This window comes from Podarcis tiliguerta, assembly GCF_965153285.1.
Source record: "Podarcis tiliguerta genome assembly, chromosome: Z".
Taxonomy (NCBI): Eukaryota; Metazoa; Chordata; class Lepidosauria; order Squamata; family Lacertidae; genus Podarcis; species Podarcis tiliguerta.
Window position 1 is genome coordinate 19136447 of NC_139553.1, and position 25723 is coordinate 19162169.

At 47.5% G+C, this 25723-nt stretch overlaps 1 protein-coding gene across 6 annotated transcripts in view; it reads right to left on the reverse strand.

The window, feature by feature from the left end:
* EDA (ectodysplasin A) overlaps positions 1 to 11398 on the reverse strand; it is a 50800-nt gene extending 39402 nt beyond the window's left edge. For 2 of the 6 annotated variants that reach the window (XM_083423916.1, XM_083423912.1), the window contains exon 1: positions 10552 to 11397. In XM_083423916.1, coding sequence (XP_083280042.1) covers positions 10552 to 10890 — 339 coding nt within the window. In that variant the 5' untranslated portion in view covers positions 10891 to 11397. Of the gene's footprint in view, positions 1 to 10551 lie in introns of all 6 variants that reach the window. The other 4 variants (XM_083423917.1, XM_083423915.1, XM_083423913.1 and 1 more) reach the window with 3 other exon arrangements.
* Positions 11399 to 25723: the final 14325 nt, after the last annotated feature.

The window sequence follows — 25723 nt, forward strand, 5'->3', positions numbered from 1 at the left end:
AGAAGATTACAGTGGTGCCTCGCAAGACGAAAAGAATCCGTTCCGGGAGTCTTTTCGTCTTGCGGTTTTTTCGTCTTGCGAAGCAAGCCCATTGACGGAGTAGCGCTATTAGCGCTATTGGCTAAAAAAGGGCTAAAAATGGCTTTTTTAGGGGGGGGGGGATTAGCGGTTTTGCTGCTAAAATGCTTTTAGCAGCTTAGCGATTCAGAATAAGGGGTTTTGGAGCAAAAAAAAAATTCACTTTTTTTTCGTCATTTTTCGTCTTGCGAAGCAAGCCCATAGGGAAATTCGTCTTGCGAAGCGCCTCTGCAGACGGAAAACCCTTTCGTCTTGCGGGTTTTCCGTCTTGCGAGGCATTCGTCTTGCGGGGCACCACTGTACATATAATTTGTTATTTTGACAAGGACTAGAACTTCCAGACACTTTGGGGGAAGGCTCTGGACATAGTGTATCTTGATTTCAGTACTGCTTTTGACAAAGTTCCCCATGACATTCTTGCAGAGAAGCTGGTAACTGTTAGGTGGATTTGTAACTGGTTAATTGACCAAACCCAAAGAGTGCTTACTAAAGGTTCCTCATCCTGGAAAAAAGTCCCAAGTAGGGTGTTACAGGGTTCTGTCCTGGGCCCAATGTTGTTCAACATCATCTTTATAATGTGTGTGGACTAGTGTAACCAAGATGATAAAGGAAACAAAATCTGTTTTTATCTTTTGCTGGTCTGTTGTAACTGAGAGAATGAGTATGCGTACCCCTTACTTCTATAGTTGCCCTATAGCATGCTCTACTTATGTATGTAGGTGCTTTTACCTTATGCCGGCCTATGACCATAATACAGATTCTTCTTTTTCAAGCCTTAGGAGGAACAGTGGAGGGATTTGGGTATGCTTAGCCTGGATAGGAGGACTCCGAGAGGAGATGTTATACCTAAAGGGCTTTCAAATCGAAGACAGAGCAAGCTTGTTTTCTCCTGCTCCAGAAGGACCTGAAACAATGGCTTCCAGTTACAAGAAAGGAGATTCTGACTAAACGTCAAGAAGAGCTTTCTGATGGTAAGAACTGTGGAACAAACTCGGAAGATGGTAGACTCTCCCTCCTTGAAGGTTTTTAAGCATAGGTTGGTTGGATGGCTACCTGCCACATATGATCTAGTAGAGACTTCTGCATTGCAGGGGGTTGGACTAGACAACCCTCAGGGCCACTTCAACTCCTCTATGATTCTATGAACTATGGAACTCATGATCAAAGGAGGCAGTGATGGCAGCCAACCAAGATGGCTTTAAAAGAGAAATAGACAAATTCATGGAGGGCTATCCATGGCTACCAGCTTTTACAGTTATAGCTGTGCTTCTGAATACCAGTTGCAGAGAACCACAGGTATCTGGTTGGCCACTGTGAGAACATGATTATGTAGATGGTCCATTGGCCTGATCCAGCGGGCACATCTTATGTTATATACTCCTCCTGTCCCATCATTGTATGAATGCCTTTCACCTGTGGTGGCTGGCAAGACAGTGGCAGCCACACCTGGATCAGGAGCTCGGCTGCAGTGGTCCAGCTACTGGAGACTATGAAGCTGGGAATTCCACTTTGTCTGGAATGCTGCAGACTGATACTGTCGACAGAGCATACCCTCTGTTTAGAGGCCTAACTGGCTGTGATTTGCCACCAAGCCAGATTTCATACAATTTATAGTGCTTCAAAGTCCTATCCCAGAAAGGTGGCCCAGCAGGATACCACGGTTGTTGGTATTGAAAGCTACCAAAAGCTCCAGCAGAACCAACAGGGACATGCTTCCCATGTCCAGTTCTCAAGATGACCAAAGCCATCTCTGTCCCATAACCAGGTCTGAAACCAAGTTGAAATGGATCTAGATAATCTGTCTCCTCCGGAAACCCCCGGAACTGAGATGATACGCTCCAGTAAGTTGCCCAGAAGTGGGATATTGGAGACTGGCCAATATTTATCCAATGCAGTGGGATTCAGGGAGGGCTTTTTCAGTAGAGGTCTTATAGCTGCCTCCTTTAGGAACACTGCATCATTGCCTAGTTGTAAGGAGGCTGTGACCACTCCCCTCACCCACTTTTGATGAGCCAGGAAAGGTACAGATGTGTTTGCTCTCACACTTCCAGGATCCTGCCCACATCCACAAATCGAAAAGTATCTATTAACACTGGACGGGCAGGGGCCAAGGTTACATGCATATCTACTCTAGCATCCAAGTCAGAACAGAGCAAAGCAATCTTCTCAGTGAACTGCTGAGCAAATTGTTCACAGCGAGCCATCAAGTGGTCTAAATTCTCCTCATGTGGGCCAGAGTGTAAAATACCCCTGACCATCCAAAACAGTTTTACTGGATGGCTCTTCGCTGATGCAAAGGTGGCAGAGAAAAAGATTTATTTGCTGCCACAATGCCATACAAAATAGGCCTTCAAATTGCCTGTGTTTGTTCGGACTCATTCAGAGCTGCATGATCACCAGCTCCCTAGAGAACCATGGGCCTGGTTGCCGCCCAGGTCATTTCTCCATCCCAAAGGTCTACCAGAGCTTGAAATAAGGTGAGCGTATGTCCGGATTTCCCCCGGATACGTTCTCTTTTTAAACTTTAAAATTTCTGCCCAGGTGGATTTTTTAAATAATGTAAAATGCCCAGATTTTTTCCTGCTGCCTGAGTACATCTGGTCTATGCTGTCCAGGAGGCCGCTGATGGCGGCTGCTCTGGGACGAAGAATGGGCATGCAATGTCCAGTGGTGGTGGTGCTACTGCTGCTTTGGAGAGCTCTGCAGCTTTATCATAGGCAGGTGCCGAAGTGGCAGAAGAAACTCTGGCAGCCGAGGCAGTGGCTTGCAAGCATCAGCAGTAGAGAGCAAGCAAGCGAGCAAGCATGGTGGGATGGGGCTTTCAAAATCGAGCGTGAGACATCCAAGGCCTTGCTTGCTGGGAAAGACGCCTGCGTTGGGCATGGGTGGAACTACCTTTATTGAAGGAAAAGAAAAGAAGAAGTGAGGGGAGGGTGCCACTGCCGCATGCCCCCACTTTCCCGTGGGTGTGCTCAGGAAATTGGGTTTTTCCAGCAGAGCTGAAGTGAGTAAGTCTTACTAACCTCGCTGCACCTAATGCCACACATGGGCACGAAAAGCACCCCTGCCGTTACAACACTGATTGGATCGTGAATGTTTAATCAGTGGTTTCCCCGCGCTGCTTCCTTTACCCAAATAGTCTCACTTTTGAAATGGTGTGGTGGTTGGCTGGAAGACTAAGGTGAGGAGGCTTAGACGTGAGGCTTTCACCCCAGTAGAAAGTCAGCAGGAAAGCACGGCATATTTGGACTGCGTGGCAGGGTGTGTGTACCAAAACGAAGCTATACCTTTCAAATAGGCTAAAGAGGATTTAAAATGTAGGTTGGCTGCTGTTGGGTAAAACTGTCTAATGTTTATTTGTCTGGGGGGGGGGAGGCAGGTAGAGAACGGAAGGCGGCCGGGGGGGTATTGAGGAGAGTATGGTGTATGCAAATAGGCAGAAAGGTAAGGCCCCAAACGCCTGCCGCATCCAGGTGGTGCATCATGCAGCCGTGCAGTGATGAGGGAGGGAGGTGGTGCGTTTCAGAAGAGTCTTTGCCCCGCTCTAGGCCCCAGTGCAAATGTGCCTTTGTTTTAATCAGGCTCTTGCCAAATTTTGCTTTCCTTTCTTAAAAAAAATAATAATCATCACGTCTTCTCTCCCCCCACCCTGCCTAACCCAGCCAAATGTGGCATGTGAGACAAGTCCGCCACTCGCCCTCTCCTGCAGCGGCTCCAGGTCTCCTTGGCTCTGTTCTCCTCAAGTGCCTCTCTCCTTGCGCAGTGGCTTAATGGCAGGCACGCCCTGCTTCCCCCCACCTGCATCTGCAAACCTGACAACCGCCTGTAAACATGGGGATTGAAAACTGGGTCCCACCAATGTCAGCTTGTGGCTGCTGCCCCCTCTGCCCTGCCTGCCCTTCTCTTCTGTTCGCCAGCCCCCTACCCCTCACCCCACAAGCACATGCTCATGTATTTTTTTTGCTACCTGCTAGCCGGAGGAGGAAGAGGTCTCAATCTCATCGGAATAATGGTTGAGCTGAGTTTTATGAGCAAAATGTTTGCCATTTTAAGGCACATTTAATGTGCACATGCCCCTTAATGAGCTTTCAGCTTTAAAAATATTTGTCATGTAATTTGTTTGTAATGCTTTTTCTGTTTCTGGGAATTGATTAAAACCTGCCTGAACATTATTTTTTTATAGGCAGACTTAACATATTAATGGCTGCCACTGAACCGAGTGGGCTATATTAGTGATTCTTAACCACTGCAGTGCTTGTTTTGCAGGTTGGTTGGCCTGGCAGGGGTTATTAACGTTGAGAGCTAATTCCCCAGTAAAAGGTAAAGGAACCCTGGATGGTTAATCTGGCCCCTGTGGCAGTTTATTTCCTAGGGTAAAATCCTAAAAAAAAACCCTCAACAACTTTGGGGTAAAAATCATAAAAAAGCTCAATCCGGCCCCTGTGGCAGTTTATTTCCTAGGGTAAAATCCTAAAAAAAGAACCTCAACAACTTTGGGGTAAAAATCATAAAAAAGCTCAACAACTTCAATCCTATAAAAAGATTAACAACTTTGGTCGGCCCGTACAGCCCTTCACTTCATCAAATCTGGCCCTCTGAGAAAGCTTGGACACCACTGGTAAGGCGACCAAGGGGTGTGGTGCTCATCTAACTTTAGGCCAAGGGAGCCGGTGTGTGTCCACAGACAGCTTTCCAGGTAATGTGGCCAGCATGACTAAACTGCTTCTGGTGCAACAGGGCATCGTGATGTGTGCCAGAGCACATGGTCGTAAGGCAAATGTATCCTCTTTTTTTGCTTGTCAAAATATGGCAACCCTACTTCAAAAAAAATGCCTGCCAAGGAAATAGGAAACTCCCCAAGAGCCACTATCGTAGTTGGTCCCCCACCACTGCAGAGGTTGAGTTCCAGTGAGTCTACACTCCACCGGGTAGTGATCTGACCATGACAATGGAACTATAGAAAGTTCCTCCACTCTTAAGGTTACCACCAACCAATTCAGGACAGGAAAACCAAATCCAGACTGTGCCCTGCAGCATGGACCGGGCCAGAAATTATTTCGGACAGACCCATGGTTGCCATGGCAGACATGGAGTCCTGAGCCACTCCTGATGCACCAAGTTATGTAAAGCAGACATGCATGTTAATATAATTTTTTAAATAATATATATTTTAAACTGCTGGTTTTATTCACATTTTGATATTTTTTTTAAGGAATACTTGATTTTAACTTCTTTTTTATTGATTATTTTAATGTATGTTTTGCATAAACTGCTTAGAGGTTTTTACAATTAAGTAGCGTACAAATTCTGAAAAGATGCACGGGGTGCTCTGCTCTCTGAAAAGATGCAAGAGGTGCTCTGGAAGAACTGTTTACAGATTTACTGTCAGTTTTAATAGACATGATATATGCAACTTAGCCTGTGGGTATTTCTTACAAAACTTGGCAATGGTCCATATACTATAAGCAAACAGAGTAAAACACCAGGGGAAGCTCTTAAGTGGCAAATTGGATGGGTTTTATCCTTTTGCTTATGAAGGTGCTTAAGAACATTATATCCCTGCATGATAAACCCACAAGCTCTTATTAGCTTGAAATTTGCTTGGCGCTTACTTGTTTATTTATTTGCATTTCTATTCCATCCTTTCATCTCCAAAGAGCCCAAGGTGGCATCCAGGGTTCTCTCTTCCTCCTCATTTGATCCCCACAACAACCATGCTGTGACAGGTGTTAGAAACTCAGATAGAGAAGCAAGGCGCCAAATGTCTCGTTAAACCAAGTCTGCAGTCGCCAAAACAGAACGTCTAGTTGCCATTTGTAGGAATGACAGCTCTAAGGTCTTACTTTTCGAATAATGACTGTGATTGATTCTCAGTTAAATATCTGGCTAGTTCAGAAGAGCTAGGTAAAGAGCTTTGAGAACTTAAACAAGAAAAGTCTCTTGAACCAGAAATTCATTCTGATTGTGCAGATGCAATATAACTGATAAGCGTTCTACAGGATGGGGTATTAGTGTGTGAAAACACAAGATCCAATGATTCCCAGAGGGTGAAGATGTCAGGCACCATCCTGGCACCCAGGCAACTTCACGTGGTCGCAAATGGTTGAAAGCCAGGTGCAAAATGCGCCTAGCAAATTTCAAACACTGGCTGTGAGGTAGGTTAGGCTGAGAGGCAGTGACTACCCCCAAGCTCACCTAGTAGGCTTCATAGTTGAGCCTAGCCTACCTCACAGGTTTGTTTTGAGGATTGGATGGGGAGGGGAAAATAATGCTCACTACCTTGAGCTCCTTAGAGAAAAAAGGTGGTATGTAAATGCAAATAAATAAAATAAGATAATGGATTATGAGTGGAAGCCAGGGGAACACAGACACAGGGAGCTTCAGTTTCCAAAATAAAGCAGTGCTTATATATCCATTGTCTACCTGCAGAGTGATATGCAGAATGCAGACTTATTTCATGGATCAGGGCAGGACCAGGACAATTTGTCAAGGGCCGGTCAGCCTTACCATGAGACTCTTTGTCATTTGCAGCTTCTATATGAATTGCTGTGCTTACATCAAATTATGAACAAGGGAAAAGAGCTGTAGTCTCCAACACACCCCACAGGGGGGCAATTTAATTTTTAAGGGGGGCAATTTGAGAATGAGTTATTAACAGTGAATGACCTTTTAGGCTTCCTCTACATGAATAGGAGTTCATTTTTTGAATAATAAGAATTATATGTCACAGAGGGGAGACACCAGGATTTTAGTGATGCTTACATGGGGCATGGTCAAAAAAAGTTGGGAACCACTGGGTTAGAGTTAGTGTGGTGTGATGGTTAGAGTGTCAGACAAGAACCTAGGAAAGACCACAGTTCAGATCCGCACGCAACCATGAAGCTCAGTGGGAGTAACCTTGGGGGCCAGTCACCGACTCTCTCAGCATAACCTACCTCACAAAGTTGTTGTGGAGATTAAATGAAATGAGGAGAACCGTGTTTGCCACCTTGAGCGCCTTGGAGAAAAAGCCAGGATATAAATGCAACAAATAAATCATGCCATTAAAAAAACACAGCTTCTTGTTATTCCAGAGCAGTGGTTTTCAACCAGTGTGTCGTAGCACCCTGGGGTTCCTTGAATGATGGTCAGGGTGCCACGGGCAACACTGCCCTCTGTCCCTCTTTCCTCCCCTCCCTCCTCTGATGCCCTCTTGCACATCTGCCTCCCAAAGACTTGTATGGCTGTTTGCTGCAGCAGCCCTGGCTATATAAGCTCCACAGGTGAATGGTGCCTCTGGGGCTGGCCAGGGGGTGCTGGCTGCCAGGAGCTGAGGCTGCCTCGGAGTAAGAAGCAAGTGGGTGAGGGAGCCCAGCCAACCAGTCTGTCAGCCTTGGCTGTTGGAAATGGGCGGACAAGTGGGAGGCCGGGCAGGCAGGCAGGCAAGCAAGCAAGCAGCGCACTGGCTTTTCTTGTGCTGGCTGTATGCAATCCCTGCCTCAGAGCTGAGTGCCCAGTACTCAAGAGGAGTCCTTCCACCATGCAGGCCCGGCAGCGATCCCTGTTGCCTCCCAAGGTGAGTAAGGTGCAAGTCTCATGTTCACCTTTGGCCAGTGTCTATCAGGCCACTATGTCTGGGGGCATCCTCTTTCCAGGCCCCTATGGGGCAACATGAGGATGCACATCTTTTTGGGGGGTGCTGCTGCCCAATGAGAGAGGAGTGGAGGCTGAGGGAATGCTCCACAAGGGAGGGTGTTTTAAAGGGTATGGGGCTGCCTGCTCTACAGGCAAGGGTCACCCAGCACCCAAGGGGAGACCTGCCATGCAGGCCCGGTGGCACCCAAAGTGAGGTGCAGGCCTCATGTTCACCTTTGGCCAGTCTCTGCTGGGCTGCTAAGGCTGGAGGCATCCTCTTTCCAGGCCCCTGGGGGGACACAGTGTGAGCTCTCTTTGGGGCAGGGGAGCAGCTCAGAGGCGGCAGCAGTGGCTGCCCTGAGGACTCCCAAGGAGAGGGGAGAGGAGAAGAGGCTAAGAGAACACTCCACCACAAGGGAGGGTGTTCAAAAAAGGTTGAGAGGCTGCCAGCTCTGCAGGCAAAGGGTGACATAACTGGGCTTCTGAGCCCCACATGGGAGCCGCACAAAGAATGCAGTTGGTCAAGGGAGCCATGAACTCAAAAAGGTTGAAAACTTTTGTTCCAAAGCATTGGGTCTTCAGCTGGGAGGTTAGGAGACACTAGCAGTTTGTGGCCTGATGCAAGGTAATTTGCAACAGGAGCCCTACCACCTTGCGGACATAGAGTAAAAAGAAGGTCCAGAAATGCATGTTTGGATTAAAAGTGGGTCCTGGTTTTGAAAAGGCTGACGATACTGCCAGATGACTGCATACAACTCTGCTGACCATAGTGGTAAATTTCTTCACCCATTTTTAAAAGACGGATAGCTCTTTTTAAGTATCAAATCATACCTACAGTTACAGTTTATTACAACAAACAAAGGAGCCCCCTTCATATCTAGGCTAAAACATGTTACTTTAAATGGGGGGGGGGGGCGGGAGAGATTAGATAGATAATACAGTGGTACCTCAGGTTACATATTCTTCAGGTTACAGACTCCGCTAACCCAGAAATATTACCTTGGGTTAAGAACTTTGCTTCAGGATGAGAACAGAAATTGTGTTCCGGCGGTGCAGCGGCAGGCCCCATTAGCTAAAGTGGTGCTTCAGGTTAAGAACAGTTTCAGGGTAAGAACGGACCTCTGGAACAAATTAAGTACGTAACCCAAGGTACCACTGTATAAGAGCATTAGAAGAATCTGGCTGTTTGATTAGGCCAGTGGCCCATCTAGTCCAGCATCCTATTCTCAGAGTGGCAAAATGCCCATAAGAACCCAGGGATCTAAATAGACTGTCTCTGAACCTGAAGTTTCCATAAAAGCATTAGCAGAGCCCTCCTGGATGAGACCGAAGGGGACCCATCCGGTCCAGCATCCTGTTTTCACAGTGTCCAAACAGACACCTCAATGGGAAATTTGTGCAGGATTCCAGCACAAAAAGAATAATCCTTTTAAAAATAAGAGTTAGATGGGGCTATTTGTCTTGAAATGCAACTTCTCTAGATCAGATCAGAAGAATTCAGAGTAACAGCCTGAAAGAACAGCAGCTGCCCATAACTATTTATTTGGTCTTTACCAGGAACCCAAAGTTACTGCTCATATTTGGGCAGACTTAAGGCATTTTTAAAGAACAACAATGAAAAGTTCATTGAGTACAGAAGAAAGAAACTGAGCCAGTCAGTTCATTTGGGCAAACAGAGCAGGATCCTCCTCAAAAGCTGAAAACAGGCATCTATTTCATGGCCAGTCTTTGCCAAGCACACAATTAATTAGCACAGCCTGGAAGTTGGTGGTGTTTTGCAACTGGAAACCATAAATTGCAATGTCTCATATTGGTATAATTATTGGGGGTGGTGTGGATAGAATGCCTCACCACCATCACCATCACAATGTTCACATTCACATGGGTGACACAATTACTTGTAGAACCTTAGAATTGTAGAGTTGGCTAAAAGGGTCATCTAGTCCAATCCACTACAGTGCAGGAATCTCAACTGAAGCATCCATGACCTATGACCTATGTCCTATGACCATCTGACTTCTGCTTAAAAACCTCCAGCAAAAAGAGTCTGCCAACTTCTTCAGAGGGAGTCTCTGTTCCACTATTCATGGCTCTTACCATCAGATGGCAGGGGTGCCAATTTGAATAAAATCTGGGGGACAGGTAAGCCCCGTCCCAAATAATTGAGCACATCATTTGAATGGCAATTAGGGCAATTAGGCCCTACAACTTAGGGGCAAAGGGCTAGACCCCTCAAATATTTTATGGGGGGGTGCAAATTGACCCTGGCCCCTAGGAGTTGGCTCCTTTGTCAGAAAGTAGTGTTTAGTCGAAATTTCCTTTCTTGTAATGTCAATGCAATGAATCACAGACACTCACTTGCTTATGTGCTAACGTCAGTAAACGAGCGCTCTCCTCGGGAGAAGGTGGCATCGTCTCCTCCTTCACTGGAGGCTTTTAAACAGAGATCGGACAGCGTCTGTCCGGGACCTTTTAGTTTTGAGTCCTGCATTGCAAGGGTGCTGGACTAGATGATCCTGCGGGGCTGCCTGCAACTCCACAAAAGTTACTGCCTGCTCTACGAAGCCGCCGCCCCGCCATCGCCGCCGCCACAAGGCGGGCTGCCAAACCACGATCTCCCTGAGGGTTGTTGGGGCAAACAGCGGCCTCCCGCTTCCCCATCCCTCTTCAGCTCTGGACCTGCGACCCTCCCGCCCTCGGACTCCAACTCCCGTCAGTCCCCGCCGTGGCGGCCAGGGACCAGGGACGCTGGGAGCTGGAGTCTGGCAGCCCCTTTGCAGCGGGCGAGAGCGCGCCGCAGGGCCCCCGTGCAGCCCCTCCAGCGCCACCTGCGCCCCACCGACCAACCGCCGGACCCACCTGCTGCTGCTGCTGCCGCTGCCTGCCGGACTCTTGGGCGAAGCGGTGCTTGGGCCGGCCGGGACCGGAGACCTCGCCCGCCGCCCCCCCGTCCTCGTCGTCTGCGGTCCGCGCGGCGCTGCTCTGCCTTGGCGGCCAGGCGGCCTCCGCCTCCCGGCGGCGCAGCTCGGAGCGCAGCTCAAGATAGCAGCCGAGCGTGAGGAGGTGCAGCGCCAGCGAGAGCGCGAAGAAGCCCGACAGCGCCCGCCCCACGCCCCTCCGGGCCCCGCCGCAGGAGCCGCAGCCGCTCCCGCCGCCACCTCGGCCTCCTCCTCCTCCGGCTTGCGGCTCTGAGCCCATGGCGCCGGCCCCTGGGGGCGCTACTGCGGCCTGCCCATCCCGGCTGCGGCCCTCCTGCTCCTCCGTGGCTGGGTGCCTGGCTGAGCGGCCGGCCGGGGCTGAGCGCGGCTGTCTCCGCCTCCCTCGACGGCCGCTCGGGGCGTCGGGGCTCCGGAGGCGGGGGCGGGGGCGGAGCCGGGGGGTGGAGCCTCCTCTGCGCCGGAGGGGGGCCCGAGGGGCCGCTTTGTGAGGGGCCCAGGAGTCGCAGCTCCCGCTGGGCTCCCCTTCGCCGGAGCCTTCTGAGCGGGCAGTCTGCTAGGGGCGCTGCAGCCAGATGGCCCTGCCTACTGCTGCCTACACTGGCTGGCAGCAGCGGCGCTCCGGCTTTCCAGGCAAGAGGACTCCTCCAGCCCTTGCCTGCAGCTGCCTTCGCGTACTGAGCCCTAGTGAAACCTTCTTACGAGGCTGCTGCTCAGCCGCAAGGGCCGCCCCCTCAGCGGTTGGAGGGCTGCCGCCAGACCGCCCCCGAGCCGGAGTCTGCCCACGACCCCCTTCGCTCCCGCACCTCTTGCTGCCAGGCGTGCGGGGAAGTTGCGATGCTGGAGTGAACCCAGGCGCCTTTTGAGGGACGGCAGCGCCTCCTTGGGGCTCATCCCCTCCTCCCTTACGTTAAGGGGAAAGTCGACTCCTCTGATCCGATGCCCTCTTCAGGAGTGAGACAGAGACGAACTCTTCCAACAATGGGAGAGCAGAATAGAATCATCTCCTCGGGCAGAATAAGAGCGGAGGTGCAGCCTCTCCCGTTTTTCCGGCTTAGGAACATAAGTAGAGCCTGCTGCATCAGGCCAAAGGGGACCGGCTAGCCCAGCATCCTTGTCCTCCCAGTGCCCTTTATGGGAAACCAGCAAGCACAATTCCAGCACGTGAGCACTTTCACCTCCTCTTGCAGTTTCCAGCAATTGGGATTCAGAGCATTGTTGCATCTGACCACGTAGGCAAGGCATAGCGTTATAGATTTGGGTTTAAAATAATAAATGGTAGGATTTTGATGATTTGGGATGTGGAGGAAGAAATACAAACTGCAAAGGAATTCCTGGGCTAACCTACGCAAAATGACTTGGTCAAGCTAGGGCCATTAAGAAACAATAGAGGGCCTTTGAGGGCCATTGGTAATGCTAGAGTATTGTCCTTACCCCCTGCCCTGAGGTGTGAACAGAGACAGGGATTTGGAAGGTTGCCAGGGTAACTGTGTCTTTGAGTTGACAGGAAAAGGGAGTCTGGAAGCAAGGGGTTCTGGGAAAAAGAAGAAGGAAGAGATCCATCTTTGGGCAGCCTGGCTGCAGAACTGACTGGGAGAGATGCCTTGGGCTCCATAGCTACACTGCTGTGGGGGACAAGCCCCTTCTGCAATGACCATGCCATAAGATCTGGACTCCCTCCCTGCAGACTGAAGGTGTAAATAGGTAAATAAAACATATTTCTTACACTGACGACAGTCTCCACGGTGCCTCAATTATCCAAAGGACCACAGACCCTGGGTGGGTGCCTGGAACACCACAGGCTTTTGCCGCCACTTGGCAGCGAGGCGAGGGGAGGCACCCAACTTTTGTAACAATAGGAACTGTGGGGAGCAGCCATTGATGGCCTTCTCCTCTTCCACAAACTTGTCTCATCCTCTGTTAAAGTCATCTAAGTTGGTGGCCATCACTGCCTCCTGTGGTAGGAGTTCCATAGGTTAACTTTGCACTGCATCAAGAAGGACTTCCTTTTTTGTGCCCTGAATCTCCCAACATACAACTTCACGGGATGCCCATAGGTTCTTCTGTTATGAGATTGGAGGGGAGGAGCTTTCCTGTCTCTGCCTTCTCTATGCCATGCATAATTTTCCACACTTCTATCATATCATCTATTACTGTACTTGCCTTTTCTCCAAACTAGGTAAAGGGTAAAGGGACCCCTGACCATTAGGTCCAGTCGTACTGACTCTGGCGTTGCGGCGCTCATCTCGCTTTATTGGCTGAGGGAGCCGGCATACAGCTTCCGGGTCATGTGGCCAGCATGACTAAGCCGCTTCTGGCGAGCCAGAAACACCGTTTACCTTCCCGCTGGAGCGGTACCTATTTATCTACTTGCACTTTGAGGTGCTTTCGAACTGCTAGGTGGGCAGGAGCAGGGACCGAGCAACGGGAGCTCACCCCGTCGTGGGGATTTGAACCGCCAACCTTCTGATCGGCAAGTCCTAGGCTCTGTGGTTTAACCCACAGCGCCACCCGCGTCCCTTATTTTCTCTGAACTAAAAAGTCCCAAATGCTGCAGCCTTTCTTCATAGGGGAGCCATTCCACCCTCTGGATCATTGTAGCTGCCCTTTTCTGAATTATTTCCAACCCTGTACAGTGGTACCTCTGGTTGCTGACAGTTTCTGTTCTGGAGCTCCGGTCAGATCCCAAGTTTTCTGCAACAGGAGTGACAGCTTCCACGCATGCGCGCGGCGAAACACTTCCAGGTTTGCCGTTTTCGCAAACCAAGGGTAACGTAAGCCGAGGTGCTACTGTAATGTGCTTTTTGAGGTGAGATGACCAGAACTGTCCACAGAATTCCAAACACAGTCACACCATATGTTTGTATAACGGCATTATGATACTTTATTTTCAAATCCCTTTCCTAATCTCTAGTATGGAATTTTCCTTTTCCCTCTCTCTTTTTTCTTTGATAGTAATGTAGCCTCAGAAGAGCACTCAGACTGTCGTGATCCAGATATCAAAAAATCTGATCACTCATTCAAATGCACATCCATGCACGTGGTAGGAGAGTGAGAGGATTCACCTACAACATAATCCCAGAGTCAAATTCGGTACAGGGTTTTCAAGCAAAAAAAATTAAACTCGAGGGAAGAAGGTTTCATAAATATTACAATTACTCAGCCGACTTTCAGCACCTAATTAAAATGCAATTTGGCACCTGCCACAGCTGGGCTTGCCAACTCCCACATTTGAGGGATTGCAGCTCTGTCCTTCTCCGAAGCCAAGAAACTCCACGTCAACACCTGTTGAGTCATACGCCTGAAATTCCAGCCGCCTGCTTGCCACATGATTCCTCTTCTTGCATTCTCTTGTATCTCTGAGCGGGACACTGCTGGCTTCTTCAACGAGAAAATCAGTTTAAGATGGTCTCTCTACGTTCTTTGAAGGCATCTCTGATGGAGATCGTCATCATTCATCCACTGCCAATTGCTGGCTTGCCCCGACAGCTTGGCTAGTTCTGTTTCTTGCTGGCCACCAGTGCTTAGATTTCTAATCAGGAGGAGCTCAGGCTTAGGCCTTTTGGGGAGGCCTTTCTGCCTGGTTCCAGGCTAAGGATGTCGCATAATCAAAGTGGAAAGGCTTTGACAACACAGTGCTGCACTGAGGCAAACAGCTGTAGGTGAAAAGAAAGAATACTGCAGAAGAATAGAATCATATAATTGTGGTATTGGAAGGGACCCAAATAGTTATCTAGTTCTATCCCCTGCAATGCAGGAATTGTGGCTAAAGAATCCCTGGTGGATGGAGAACCAACCTCTGCTTAAAAGCTCCAATAAAGGAAAGTCCACTACCTTCCCAACCACTTGAAGAAAATCGGGATCATTTAACAAATAACCACACACCTAAACCTCGCCCTACCTTTAAAAATGCAGGGAATGTTATATATCCTGGAAATTGAGATCTGTTCTGCAGAGACCCATGAATCAAGGTCTTCATTGGAATTACACCAGGCACCTGCAGCCAAGGTTTCATAGAACTGTAGGGTTGGAAGAGAACACCAAGAGCCATCTAGTCCAACCACCTGAAATGCAGGAATTTTGATGTATAGACAACCAATTTGTTTAGCAGTTGCCTCAGAGTTCCATTGGCCTCCCATTATTTTCAATGTCTGCATGAAACTGCTGACAGAGGTCACCTGGGTCCCTGGGCTGAGTTGTCACCAGTACACACTGGTCTTCCTCTTGTCTTCTGCTACTCAGGGGGGCAGTGGAAGTCTTAAAGAGACACCCTGAAGGAGTTCTAAAATGGATCAGGGTGAAGACCTGTTGTTTGGCCAGAGCTCTAACCTACTTAGAGATTTGCAACCTAACACATCAGATCCACCGTTTGGGGAGTCCACCTGTGATTTAACATCATTCGGAGGTAGGGATGAATTTAGCAGCTGTGACAGCTTCTCCAACTGCAACCCAAAAAGGAGAAAGCAGACCTGCACTCATTTACTATCATGTTTAGGGTATGTGGGATGCGGGTGGCACTGTGGTCTAAACCACTGAGTCTAGGGCTTGCCGATCAGAAGGTGTGACGGGGTGAGCTCCCATTGCTCGGTCCCTGCTCCTGCCAACCTAGCAGTTTGAAAGCACGTCAAATTGCAAGTAGATAAATAGGTACCGCTCCAGCGGGAAGGTAAACAGCGTTTCCAGCGGCTGCTCTGGTTCACCAGAAGTGGCTTAGTCATGCTGGCCACATGACCCGGAAGCTGTACACCGGCTCCCTCGGCCTATAGAGAGAGATGAGCACGCAACCCCAGAGTCGTCTGCAACTGGACCTAACAGTCAGGGGGTACCTTTACCTTTAGGGTATGTTTAGCCTGGAAAGGAGGAGACTGAGAGGTGATAGGATAGCCATCTTCAAATATCTAAAGGGCTGTCACATGGAAGATGGAGCAAGCTTGTTCTCTCCTGCTCTGAAGGGGAGAATGCAAACCAATGGATTCAAATGACAAGGCCCTTCCAATGATGCATTAGGAATAACTTTCTATTGGTAAGAGCTGTTTGACTGTGGAACAGACCCCCTTGGAAGGTGGTAGGCTCTTCTTCACTGGAAGTTTTTAAGTAGAGGTCAGATAGTCATCTGTCAAGGATTCTTGAGCTGCAATTCTTACATTGCAAGGGGGTTGGACTAGATGATCCTTCCAATGCTACACATCCATGATTCTGTTAATACTAGACAGCACTGGCGTCTTTCTATATCAGGTTGCCTTTAAAGGCAGACCAGAAATTTCAGCTGCTGCAATATTCAGCTTCCTGAATGCAGTGGGGTGGGGTAGGTGCTTTGATACATACCACACTGGCTTTGCGTCAGTTGAACTGGTTACCCATTCTTGTCTGGGCTCAACGTAATGTGTTGGTACTGACACTTAAAGTGCTGCATGGATTGGGACTACCTACAACGATGCAAACCCGTATAGGCCCCTGGGAAATCTGTTCTCTGGCCCACTGCTGAGGCCAATCAGGCTGGGGCGACAGGGCCTTTTAAGGAATGGCTCCACAGTTGTGGAATTCTGTTCCCTGAGAACCGCCCTTCACGCTTCTCTTCTGGCTTTTACATGGGGACTTATTTATTCCTCTAGCCTTCTTTATTTCTAGCCTTCTTTATTCCTTCTTCACTTTTTATTCATCTTTTTGTGGCCCTGTTTTAAATCTTTGGTTGCTTATTAGCATGTTTGTTCAGCTGTTTTAACATTTGTGTTGCATGTGGTTTTGCAAGGCAGCAATGCTGCTTAATACCGATTGCTGGAAACTGCAGGAAGGGAAAGTGCTCTTATTTTGTTTTAAAAGTAGGAAGTGTAAATGAAAAAGTTAATAAATAGCAAAACAAGGTGTGAAATAATTGTGGGCTTTTTCTTGCTTCTTAAGGATTTTTTTTAAAAAAAAATATTTATATGATAGACAGGGCCTTGCAGAGCCAGGCAGAGGCCCGGACCAGGTAGATAATGTGCCCCCGCTTTTTTTTTACCCTGGGGATAACTGAAGTCTTATAAATTAGTAAGTATATAAATAATTTTCACAGAAGTTATGCTGACAAATAATTTTATTTCAAGGCTTGAACCGTATCTGCATATAAAGACAAAATGGAAAATATAGATATACAATATGCTGACCGAGGCCCCCTTTGGAATTGGAGGTCCGGGCCAAGTGGCCCATATGGCCCCCCCTCTGTCTGGGCCTGATGATAGATGATACAGTGGTATCTTGGGTTAAGTACTTAATTTGTTCTGGAGGTCCTGAAACTGTTCTTAACCTGAAGCACCACTTTAGCTAATGGGGCCTCCTGCTGCTACCTGAAGCACTATTTCTGGGTTAGCGCAGTCTGTAACCTGAAGCGTATGTAACCTGAGGTACCACTGTATGTCTCTTTTTAGAAATACCAGTTCTCATGATTCACTTGTTCCCCCATAGTGCATAGTGCAGGTATGGAACTCGCTGCTGCAGAAGGCAGTGATGGCCACTAACTTGAATGAAGATTCAACAAATTAATGGAGGAGGGAAGGCTTCAGTGTCTACTAGCCACTTGGTAAGTCTCATTGAGTCTGTGGGTAAATATGTATAGGATTGCAGGCTATTTAGCATTCAGCTATTCCATGCATCCACCTTCCCTTTTAATTTTTGAATCAGCTCAGAACCTTCTAGATCTAGTGTCATTGCCTCCTTTTCTTTTTTTTAAGAGCACAGGAGTAGAATAAAATGCTTCCAATAGATCCCATTCTGCTTGCCCCTCCTTTGCTCACACCCTGCCCTTACTCAGTCTCGTACACCTGTTTTGACTTGCCCCACCTGTGACTTGTATTGACACATGTTCCTGGGGTTAGGCAGCCTGGAGGCATCCTGTCTGGTAGCTGCTTCTGCGCCCCAAGCCCCCAGTTACATAAATAGCCCAGATGTTGCAATGGAAACCCACAGGCTTTCTAACCCTTGCTTTTGGGCAAATAAAAAAACAAAAAAACAAAAAAATCAGTTAGTTCAGAATTAAATCACTCCTCTACAAAAAGTCAAACTCTGCAAACCCTTCCTAACAAGGCCTGCCAATTCCGCCCCCCCCCCCCAAGAAAGCATGCAAAATGCTGTGGGGAATGAAGTATGCATTTGAGAGCACCTCACAGAAAACTAGTAATTGAGCCAGTGGTATGTGTGGATTTTTTTTTTTTAAAAAAAGATTTTAGGGGGTTTACTAGATTGCGAGCAAAACATGAATCAGCAACGCTAAAAAGACAAATGTGGTTCTAGGTTGCATCAACAGCAGTACAGTGTCCAGGCTGTGAAAAGTAGAATCATAGACCTGTGGAGTTTGTAGGCACTGGTCCAAATCTCTGCAGTGCAGGAATTTGTTGTGTTGTTGTTGCTGTTGCTGTTGTTTAGTCATTTAGTCGTGTCCGACTCTTCGTGACCGCATGGATCAGAGCACGCAGGCACTCCTGTCTTCCACTGCCTCCCGCAGTTTGGTCAAACTCATGCTGGTAGCTTCAAGAACACTGTCCAACCATCTTGTCCTCTGTCGTCCCCTTCTCCTTGTGCCCTCCATCTTTCCCAACATCTTTTCCAGGGAGTCTTCTCTTCTCATGAGGTGGCCAAAGTCTTGGAGCCTCAGCTTCAGAATCTGTCCTTCCAGTGAACACTCAGGGCTGATTTCCTTAAGAATGGATACGTTTGATCGTCTTGCAGTCCATGGGACTCTCAAGAGTCTCCTCCAGCACCATAATTCAAAAGCATCAATTCTTCGGTGATCAGCCTTCTTTATGGTCCAGCTCTCACTTCCATACATCACTACTGGGAAAACCATAGCTTTAACTATACGGACCTTTGTTGGCAAGGTGATGTCTCTATGGACAGCCAATTCATTTGGCTGTTACCTCACGGTTTTATTCGTCTTCCATTCTTTTCAACATGTGCATGAAACTGCTGGGAGAGGTATTGTGGAATCTTGGACTGAGTACATGCAGGTGTTCCGTTAGTTTCCTGCTACTGATCTCAAGGATGCCGGACTAGATGGGCCATTGGCCTGGTCTTATGTTCTTAGAAAGGCCTTTGGTCTGATCCTGTTGCTGCAGGCCTCTTCCTCTGTTCTTATGGCCACCAGAATTGGTATTCACAAGTCTGGGAACCCAGCCTTTATTTTAAGTGTGCTTTTAAAACAGAAAAACCCCTCTTATTTTACCTTTACAATAAAACAGCAATTGAAAAGAAAGCAGCACCTGTCCGAGGACCAATGAAATGTTGCCAAATGTCTCGTGGAAATGTTTGGAATTTACTGCTCTCTGTAAAGCTATAAAGGGACATCATCAAAGGCATCCTCTGGGGATCCCACAGTTTCTGGGAACATGTCCTTTGTTATGCCCTTGTAGATTTATTTTTGTAAAGTTTTTGTTGTTATTTTAAATTCCTTTTACAATGTATGTAAAACTGAGGAAACAGTTCTAACAACAGATGAAAATCAAAAGATGAAAAACCTATAAAAGAGACACATAGAATGAGTACACTTGCACAGGGGTTAAAATAACGAAGTCTGAGTAAAGAACATCAGCATTATCGATCAAATGTAGTTCTAGATTTGCCAGGATTGTAATTAGGCTTGTCTTGAAAATGATGGTTCTGTTGTAATAAGGGAATGCCAAATAAAAAAAACAACAACACCTGGAGGTTCTAGTCCTTTTTGAAATCTCAAAATATGTGCAAATTTCCTCCATTATAGCTCTGTTCCAGAGTGAGTGGTACCATCCAGAGTTAGATTTTGGGCTGTTTTCCATACTGTTGCAATAACTATTTGAGTTGCCAGGATTATATAAGACCAATTGTTTTTATCATATATATTTACTGGTATCATCAAAAATATTCAGTAACGTTAATCTTGAACAACAAAAAGGGTTCTTTAGTAATGTTTGTCATTTCTGACAAAATTTAAACTCCAAAACCTTAAATCAATTTACATTGCCACAACAAATGACATGTGCCCTTGTGCATTTTACCTATACGGCTGAGGGAGCATTAAACAGGGCCCCTCAGATAATGTATTTGTGTTGTGAAATAACAATAGAATCACAGAATTGTAGGGCTGGAAGGGACCTCAAGGGTCATCTAGTTCAACCCCCTGCAAAAAGAGCAATCCTCCAATTCGGGAGCTAATTCAGGCTGAGGGCCATGAGCCACTCAGGACTTTGTCACTACCATGTGGCAGAGGGTTTCCTTCACCTTTAAAGAGCACCAGTGTGGCTTGAAAAAGCAATACCCTACAGGCAGCAAACATATCATCTCATAATTTCATTTTCATATCTCACTGTGAATAATGAATAAATATCACATTCTTCTCCACTGGACCTATGCCAGTCTTCCAGTGATAAAGGCTTTTGGAAGGCCCCCAAAACCCATCTTTCTTCCACTGGCCTTTCAAGCATGAGGTTTATTACCTGGGCAATGGTCTGATTGAGTTATGTCTCTTCTGGCTCAGCTTAAGAATATTGTGATGAGTTTGAGGGCCTGAGTTTGGTTGATACCCCTGGATCCAAGCCTGTGATCATAGAACTCTAGAGTTGGAAGGGATCCCCAAGGGTCATCTAGTCCAAATCCCTGCAGTGCAGGAATCACAGCTAAAGAATCCCTGACAGGTGGCCACCTAAAAACGAAATAGAGTCCACCACTACTGATAGAGCCCATTCCACTGTTGAACAGGTCTTACTATCACTAGACCAGCAAAATACAAGTTTGTTCTATCTTCCATGTGACATGTGGCAGTCCTTTAGATATTTGGAGATTACTCTCATGTCACTTCTCAGTCTCTCCATCTTCAGGTTGAGCATCACCAACTCCCTCAACTGTTCCACACAAGGCTTGGTTTCCAGATCCTTCACCATCCTGGTTTTTCTCCTCTGCCCACTTTCCAGCTTGTCAATATCCTCCTTCAATTGAGGTGCCCAGAACTGGACGCTGGATTCCCTGTCTCGGTGTCTGACCAATGCAGAATAAGAGTGATACTATGACTTTCCCTTATCTGGACATTCCACTTCTCTTGATGCAGCCTAGAATTGCATTAGCTATTTTTGCTGCTGTTGACTCATGATAAACTTGTGGTCTACTGAGACCTCCTAGATCTGTTTTCACATGTCCTGCTGTCAAGCCAGGTATTACCCCATCCCAGAGTTGTGCATCTGATTTATTCCTGCCTGTGCAGAACTGACATTTGATCCTATTGAAATTCCTCTGGCTAGTTTTGGCCCAGTTCTCCAATCTATTAAGGTCCTATTGAATCCTGGATGCAGAGCTCCAGGTGTGGCCTGACCAAGGCAGAACAGAACCACAGTATGAGGCAGCTGGGTGCAAAGTGAAGATTCTGCATTTCACAGGATCTATGTCATGGGTAGGTAAACTAAGGCCTGGGGGCCAAATTCGGCCCAATTGCCTTCTCAATCTGCTCTGCGGACGGTCCAGGAATCAGCGTGTTTTTACATGAGTAGAATGTGTCCTTTTACAGTGGTACCTCGGGTTACATAAGCTTCAGGTTCAGACTCCGCTAACCCAGAAATATTACCTCGGGTTAAGAACTTTGCTTCAGGATGAGAACAGAAATTGTGCTCTGGCAGTGCGGCGGCAGTGGGAGGCCCCATTAGCTAAAGTGGTGCTTCAGGTTAAGAACAGTTTCAGGTTAAGAATGGACCTCCGGAACGAATTAAGTACTTAACCCGAGGGACCACTGTATTTAAAATGCATTTCTGGGTTGTTTGTGGGGCTTGCCTGGTGTTTTTCCATGAGTAGAATGTGTTCTTTTATTTAAAATGCACCTCAGGGTTATTTATGGGGCATAGGAATTTGTTAATCCCCCCCCAAAAAATAAAGGTCGGCCCCCCACAAGGTCTGAGGGACAGTGGACCGGCCCTGCTGAAAAAGTTTGCTGACTCCTGGCTCTAGTTCATGGGTAGGCAAACTAAGACCCGGGGGCTGGATCTGGCCCAATCACCTTCTAAATCCGGCCCATGGACGCTCCGTGAATCAGCATGTTTTTACATGAGTAGAATGTGTGCTTTTATTTAAAATGCATATTTGGGTTATTTGTGGGGCATAGGAATTCATCTTTCCCCCCCAAAATATAGTCCGGCCCTCCACAAGGTCTGAGGGACAGTGGGCTGGCCCCCTGCTGAAAAAGTTTGCTGACTCCTGATCTATGTGATGTGAGATGCTAGTACTGTTTGGGCAACAGAGCAGGGCCCCTTTGATTGATCTGGAGCACTGGCAAATGCTCAGTCTTGCCAGCCTCTGTAAGTGGACCAGCATAGCTGGAAATCAACAGGGACTCCTAAGATAGATCTGGGCAATGGTCAAATGTGAAAGAGTGAAAAGGAAAAACAGCCAGAAGGAAGAAGGATGAATGAATGAGAATACAAGATCATTTACTTAAAGCTGAATCTGGCTGACACCACAAACCCTTATTTACCAGGCAGTTCCTGTTTATTTATCTGGAACTACCTTCCAAGGAACTATGTCTAGGCTTGCAAGCCGATTGCAGGATCCAAGGCACATTCCTTGGAAGCAAGTTCCGGTTTCGAAATCGGTTATTTGGAATATTTATAAACCGCTAAAACATTACAAAACGCCATAGCAGTTGTTCTCAAAAGGATCAGATATATCCATCCTGGTGGAAAGCTTGGGGTAAAAGCTTGGGGAACGAATCATAGAACTGTTGGGTTGGAAATGACCCCAAGGATCATCTAGTCCAGGGGTCAGCAACCCGCGGCTCCGGAGCCGCATGTGGCTCTTTTACACCTTTGCCACGGCTCCGGGGCAGATACTAGCGAGGGGAGGAGGCGCATTGTGCGCCCCGACACTTCCCACTGTGGTGGCCGCTGTACTGGCTGTGACGTCGCATGGGGGCGGTGCGTGCGTTAGTCACGCACCGTCCCGACGTCACCTTCCCGCCCGCTGTCAGATCGCGGCTCCGGAGATATATTTGTTTTAAATGTCGCAATGGTTTTGCGGCTCCCAGTTTTTCCCCCTTCAGAAACGGGTCCAAGTGGCTCTTTTTGTCTTAAAGGTTGCAGACCCCTGATCTAGTCCAACCCCCTGCAATGCAGGGACACAGGTAAAGAATCCCTGACAGCTGGCCATCCAACCGCTATTCAAAAGGAGGTTTCAGTGAAACTGAAAGAAAATTTTAAAGTGCCATCAAGGAAGTCTCATTGTAGATAACCATTTGCCCTTTCTGATAGGATCAGGGCTCATCAGTGTTTTTTGCAATGTGTGCCTCCAAGCCATATGACAGTTTCAAGCACAAATGGCTCAAGTCGGCCTCATCCAGCATGCCACTCTTCTGAAGCAGGCCCCAGGCAGGAATGCTCTGGGAACGTTTTGCAAAAGAAAACAACCCTCTTGGATCTCATTGCTTTTATTCATGGACACAAACTTGACATTTCGGCTTTAATCAAATCAGTTCTGTGGCGCTAACGTATTGTGAAAGCAAACAAGATTCCCTTCCCAAGCTCTTCCTTGCCAGGGTGAGTCAGTGCAATATAATGTCATCACTTTTCCTTGATTAGGAAGGGGGGGGGGGTGTTGAAAAAAAGCTTTACTGGAAAGGAGGCTGCGATTCCAGCCTGGCCCTTTCTCAGTTACCAAACAGTTTATTATACTGTTTCAGGAGGGGCAGGCAGAGGGAGTGCAACTGGCTGGCTTGAGCCATTAACAGCTCAGAGTAAGTTCTAGGCAGGAACAGAACCAGGATTCAATATGGCCTTAACAAATTGGAGAATTGGGCCCAAATTAAAAACATGAATTGCAGTAGAGACAAAATTCAGTTTCTGCACTTAGACAGGAATAACTAGATGCACAAGTATAGGATGGGGAACACCTGGCTTGCCAGTAGTACATGTGAAAAAGAACTGGGAGTCTTTGTAGGCCACAAACGTAATGTGAGTTAAAAGTGTGATGCATCTGCAAAAAAGGCTAATGCAATTCCAGAGTGCATCAAAAGTGTTGAGCTCAAGGGAAGTCAAGTCTGCCTTGGTCAGACTCTACCTGGAGTGCTGTGTCCAGTTCTGGACACCCCAATAGCATAGTCTCCAGCTGCCCTGAAAATGTCAGGACTGTCATGGAAACCCTTAAGGCGTCATGGCTTCTCACTATGTCATGCAGACACCTGAATTCTGCAAGTGGGGAAAGGGAGTGGGGAATAGCATGGTCAATGGGGGAGGAGGAGGCCCGGCCTCTCATGGTTGCACAGCAAGACCCACGGGGAGGGGATGCATCTGACTGCGGTGATGGTGGCTCGTATAAAGGGTTGTCACATGGAGGAAGGAGGAAGGTTGTTTTCTGCCACTCCTAAAGGAGTACCCAAACCAATGGCTCACCTGGCAGGTATTTTTGAGCTGTGATTCCAGCACAGGGTTATCGAGTCCAGCCCCCTGCAATGCAAGAGTCACAGCTGAATAATCCCTGACATATGGTTAGCCCACCTGTTTTAAAACCTCCAAGGAAGGAGAGTCCACCACTTTCTGAAGTCTTCGGTTCCACTGTAAAACAGCTCTTATCCTCAGAAAGTTCTTCCTAATGTTTAATTGGAATCCTATCCTGATGGTTCAAGTCCTCCACTCTGGAGCGGCAGAAAACGAGCTTGCTCCATCTTCCATATGAGCAGATATTTGACAATGGGTCTGATACTCTCTCTCCATAGTCTTTTCTTAAGTCTAAACACCCCCCCAACTTAATTGATAAGAATCTATGTTACTAAACACTGATAATTTATGATTTACATGATTTATGGTGCATTAGATGACTTGTCATAGTTTAATTTTAAAATGAAAATTTTCCCCATCCTAGAATGAGATTCCCAGTCGTTTTCTTAACTGCAGGAGATCAGAACAGTTTCACATATTCAGCATGACTAGGGTTGTTCTTAACAGCTGTAGAGTGAAATGTTTGCTTGGTTAAATGTCTGTTTCTCAAAAGAACGGGAGAGACATCAGTGCCACCCAGTGGATTTTGGGGAGACCAACAACTAGGGAGGTTTGCAGATGGAAGAAGTTTGAATGTTAAGTGTTGGCCCAGCCTGTGTTTCACCTTGGCAGAATATCCAGGTAAAGTCCCAATGATCCATGACAGCCAGGAACTCCTCCTCTCCATGGAAGAGGGGGCTATCAATGGCTACTAGCCAGGATGGCTGTGTTCTGTCACCACAGTTGGAGGTAGCAGTGCTTTTGAATACCAGTTGTTGGAAACTGCAGGAGGGGAGAAGGCTCTTGTGTCCAAATCCTGCTTGCTGGTTTCCCACAGGCAACTGTTCGGCAGTCACTATGGATGTTGGACTAGATGGGCCATTGGCCTGATCTAGCAGGCTTTTCTGATGCTCTTTGGATTGCATTGCAAGGAGTTGGGCTAGATGACTCTTGGGATCTCTTCAAATACTGTATATGATTCAATGACTTCTTACTTTGCCCCTTTTCTGCACAAGCCCCTTTTCTGCAAATGAAGGAAGTGGGCCTTAGCATGATCAAGGCCACAGGCCTTGTCCATTGCCTACCTGTGGCAGTCCCAGAAGCCGACGAGATGACAGGAGCTTTCACCTGTGAATCCTGCATTGCAGGGGGTTGGGTTACATGGCCCTTTGCGGTCCCTTCCAATCCTACCATTCTGTGATTCTCTTAAATCCTACAGAACATTTCACTTTTACCGTGAGAAGAAGTGGCAGGCGCAAAGAGAATCAGAAGGGGTCCCATTCCTGTCCCTCTGAGGGTGTGTGTAGGGGGGACATGGGACTCATAGCTGGAAGGACAGCAAGGGAAGCCCAGGACATATTTCAATTTCTTTTTTCCACTTTGAGGCAGCTCTCAGATCACACCGTTTTCTCTTTGACAGAAGCCTACTTCATTTGTGGGCCTTACAAGAAAAGTCTTAACTCGGTGGTAAATTGAGTTTTTCCACGGAAAGTTGGAGAGCTCTAAATCAGCCCTCTTTGGATTTGTATCAAATCCATAAGATTTGCCTGGAGACCAAAAGAAGCCTAGAAATGGAGTGAGATATTTTTAGAGGAGGTGGAGAGGACTATTGGGGGCTACTAGCTATTATGGCTATGCTCTGCT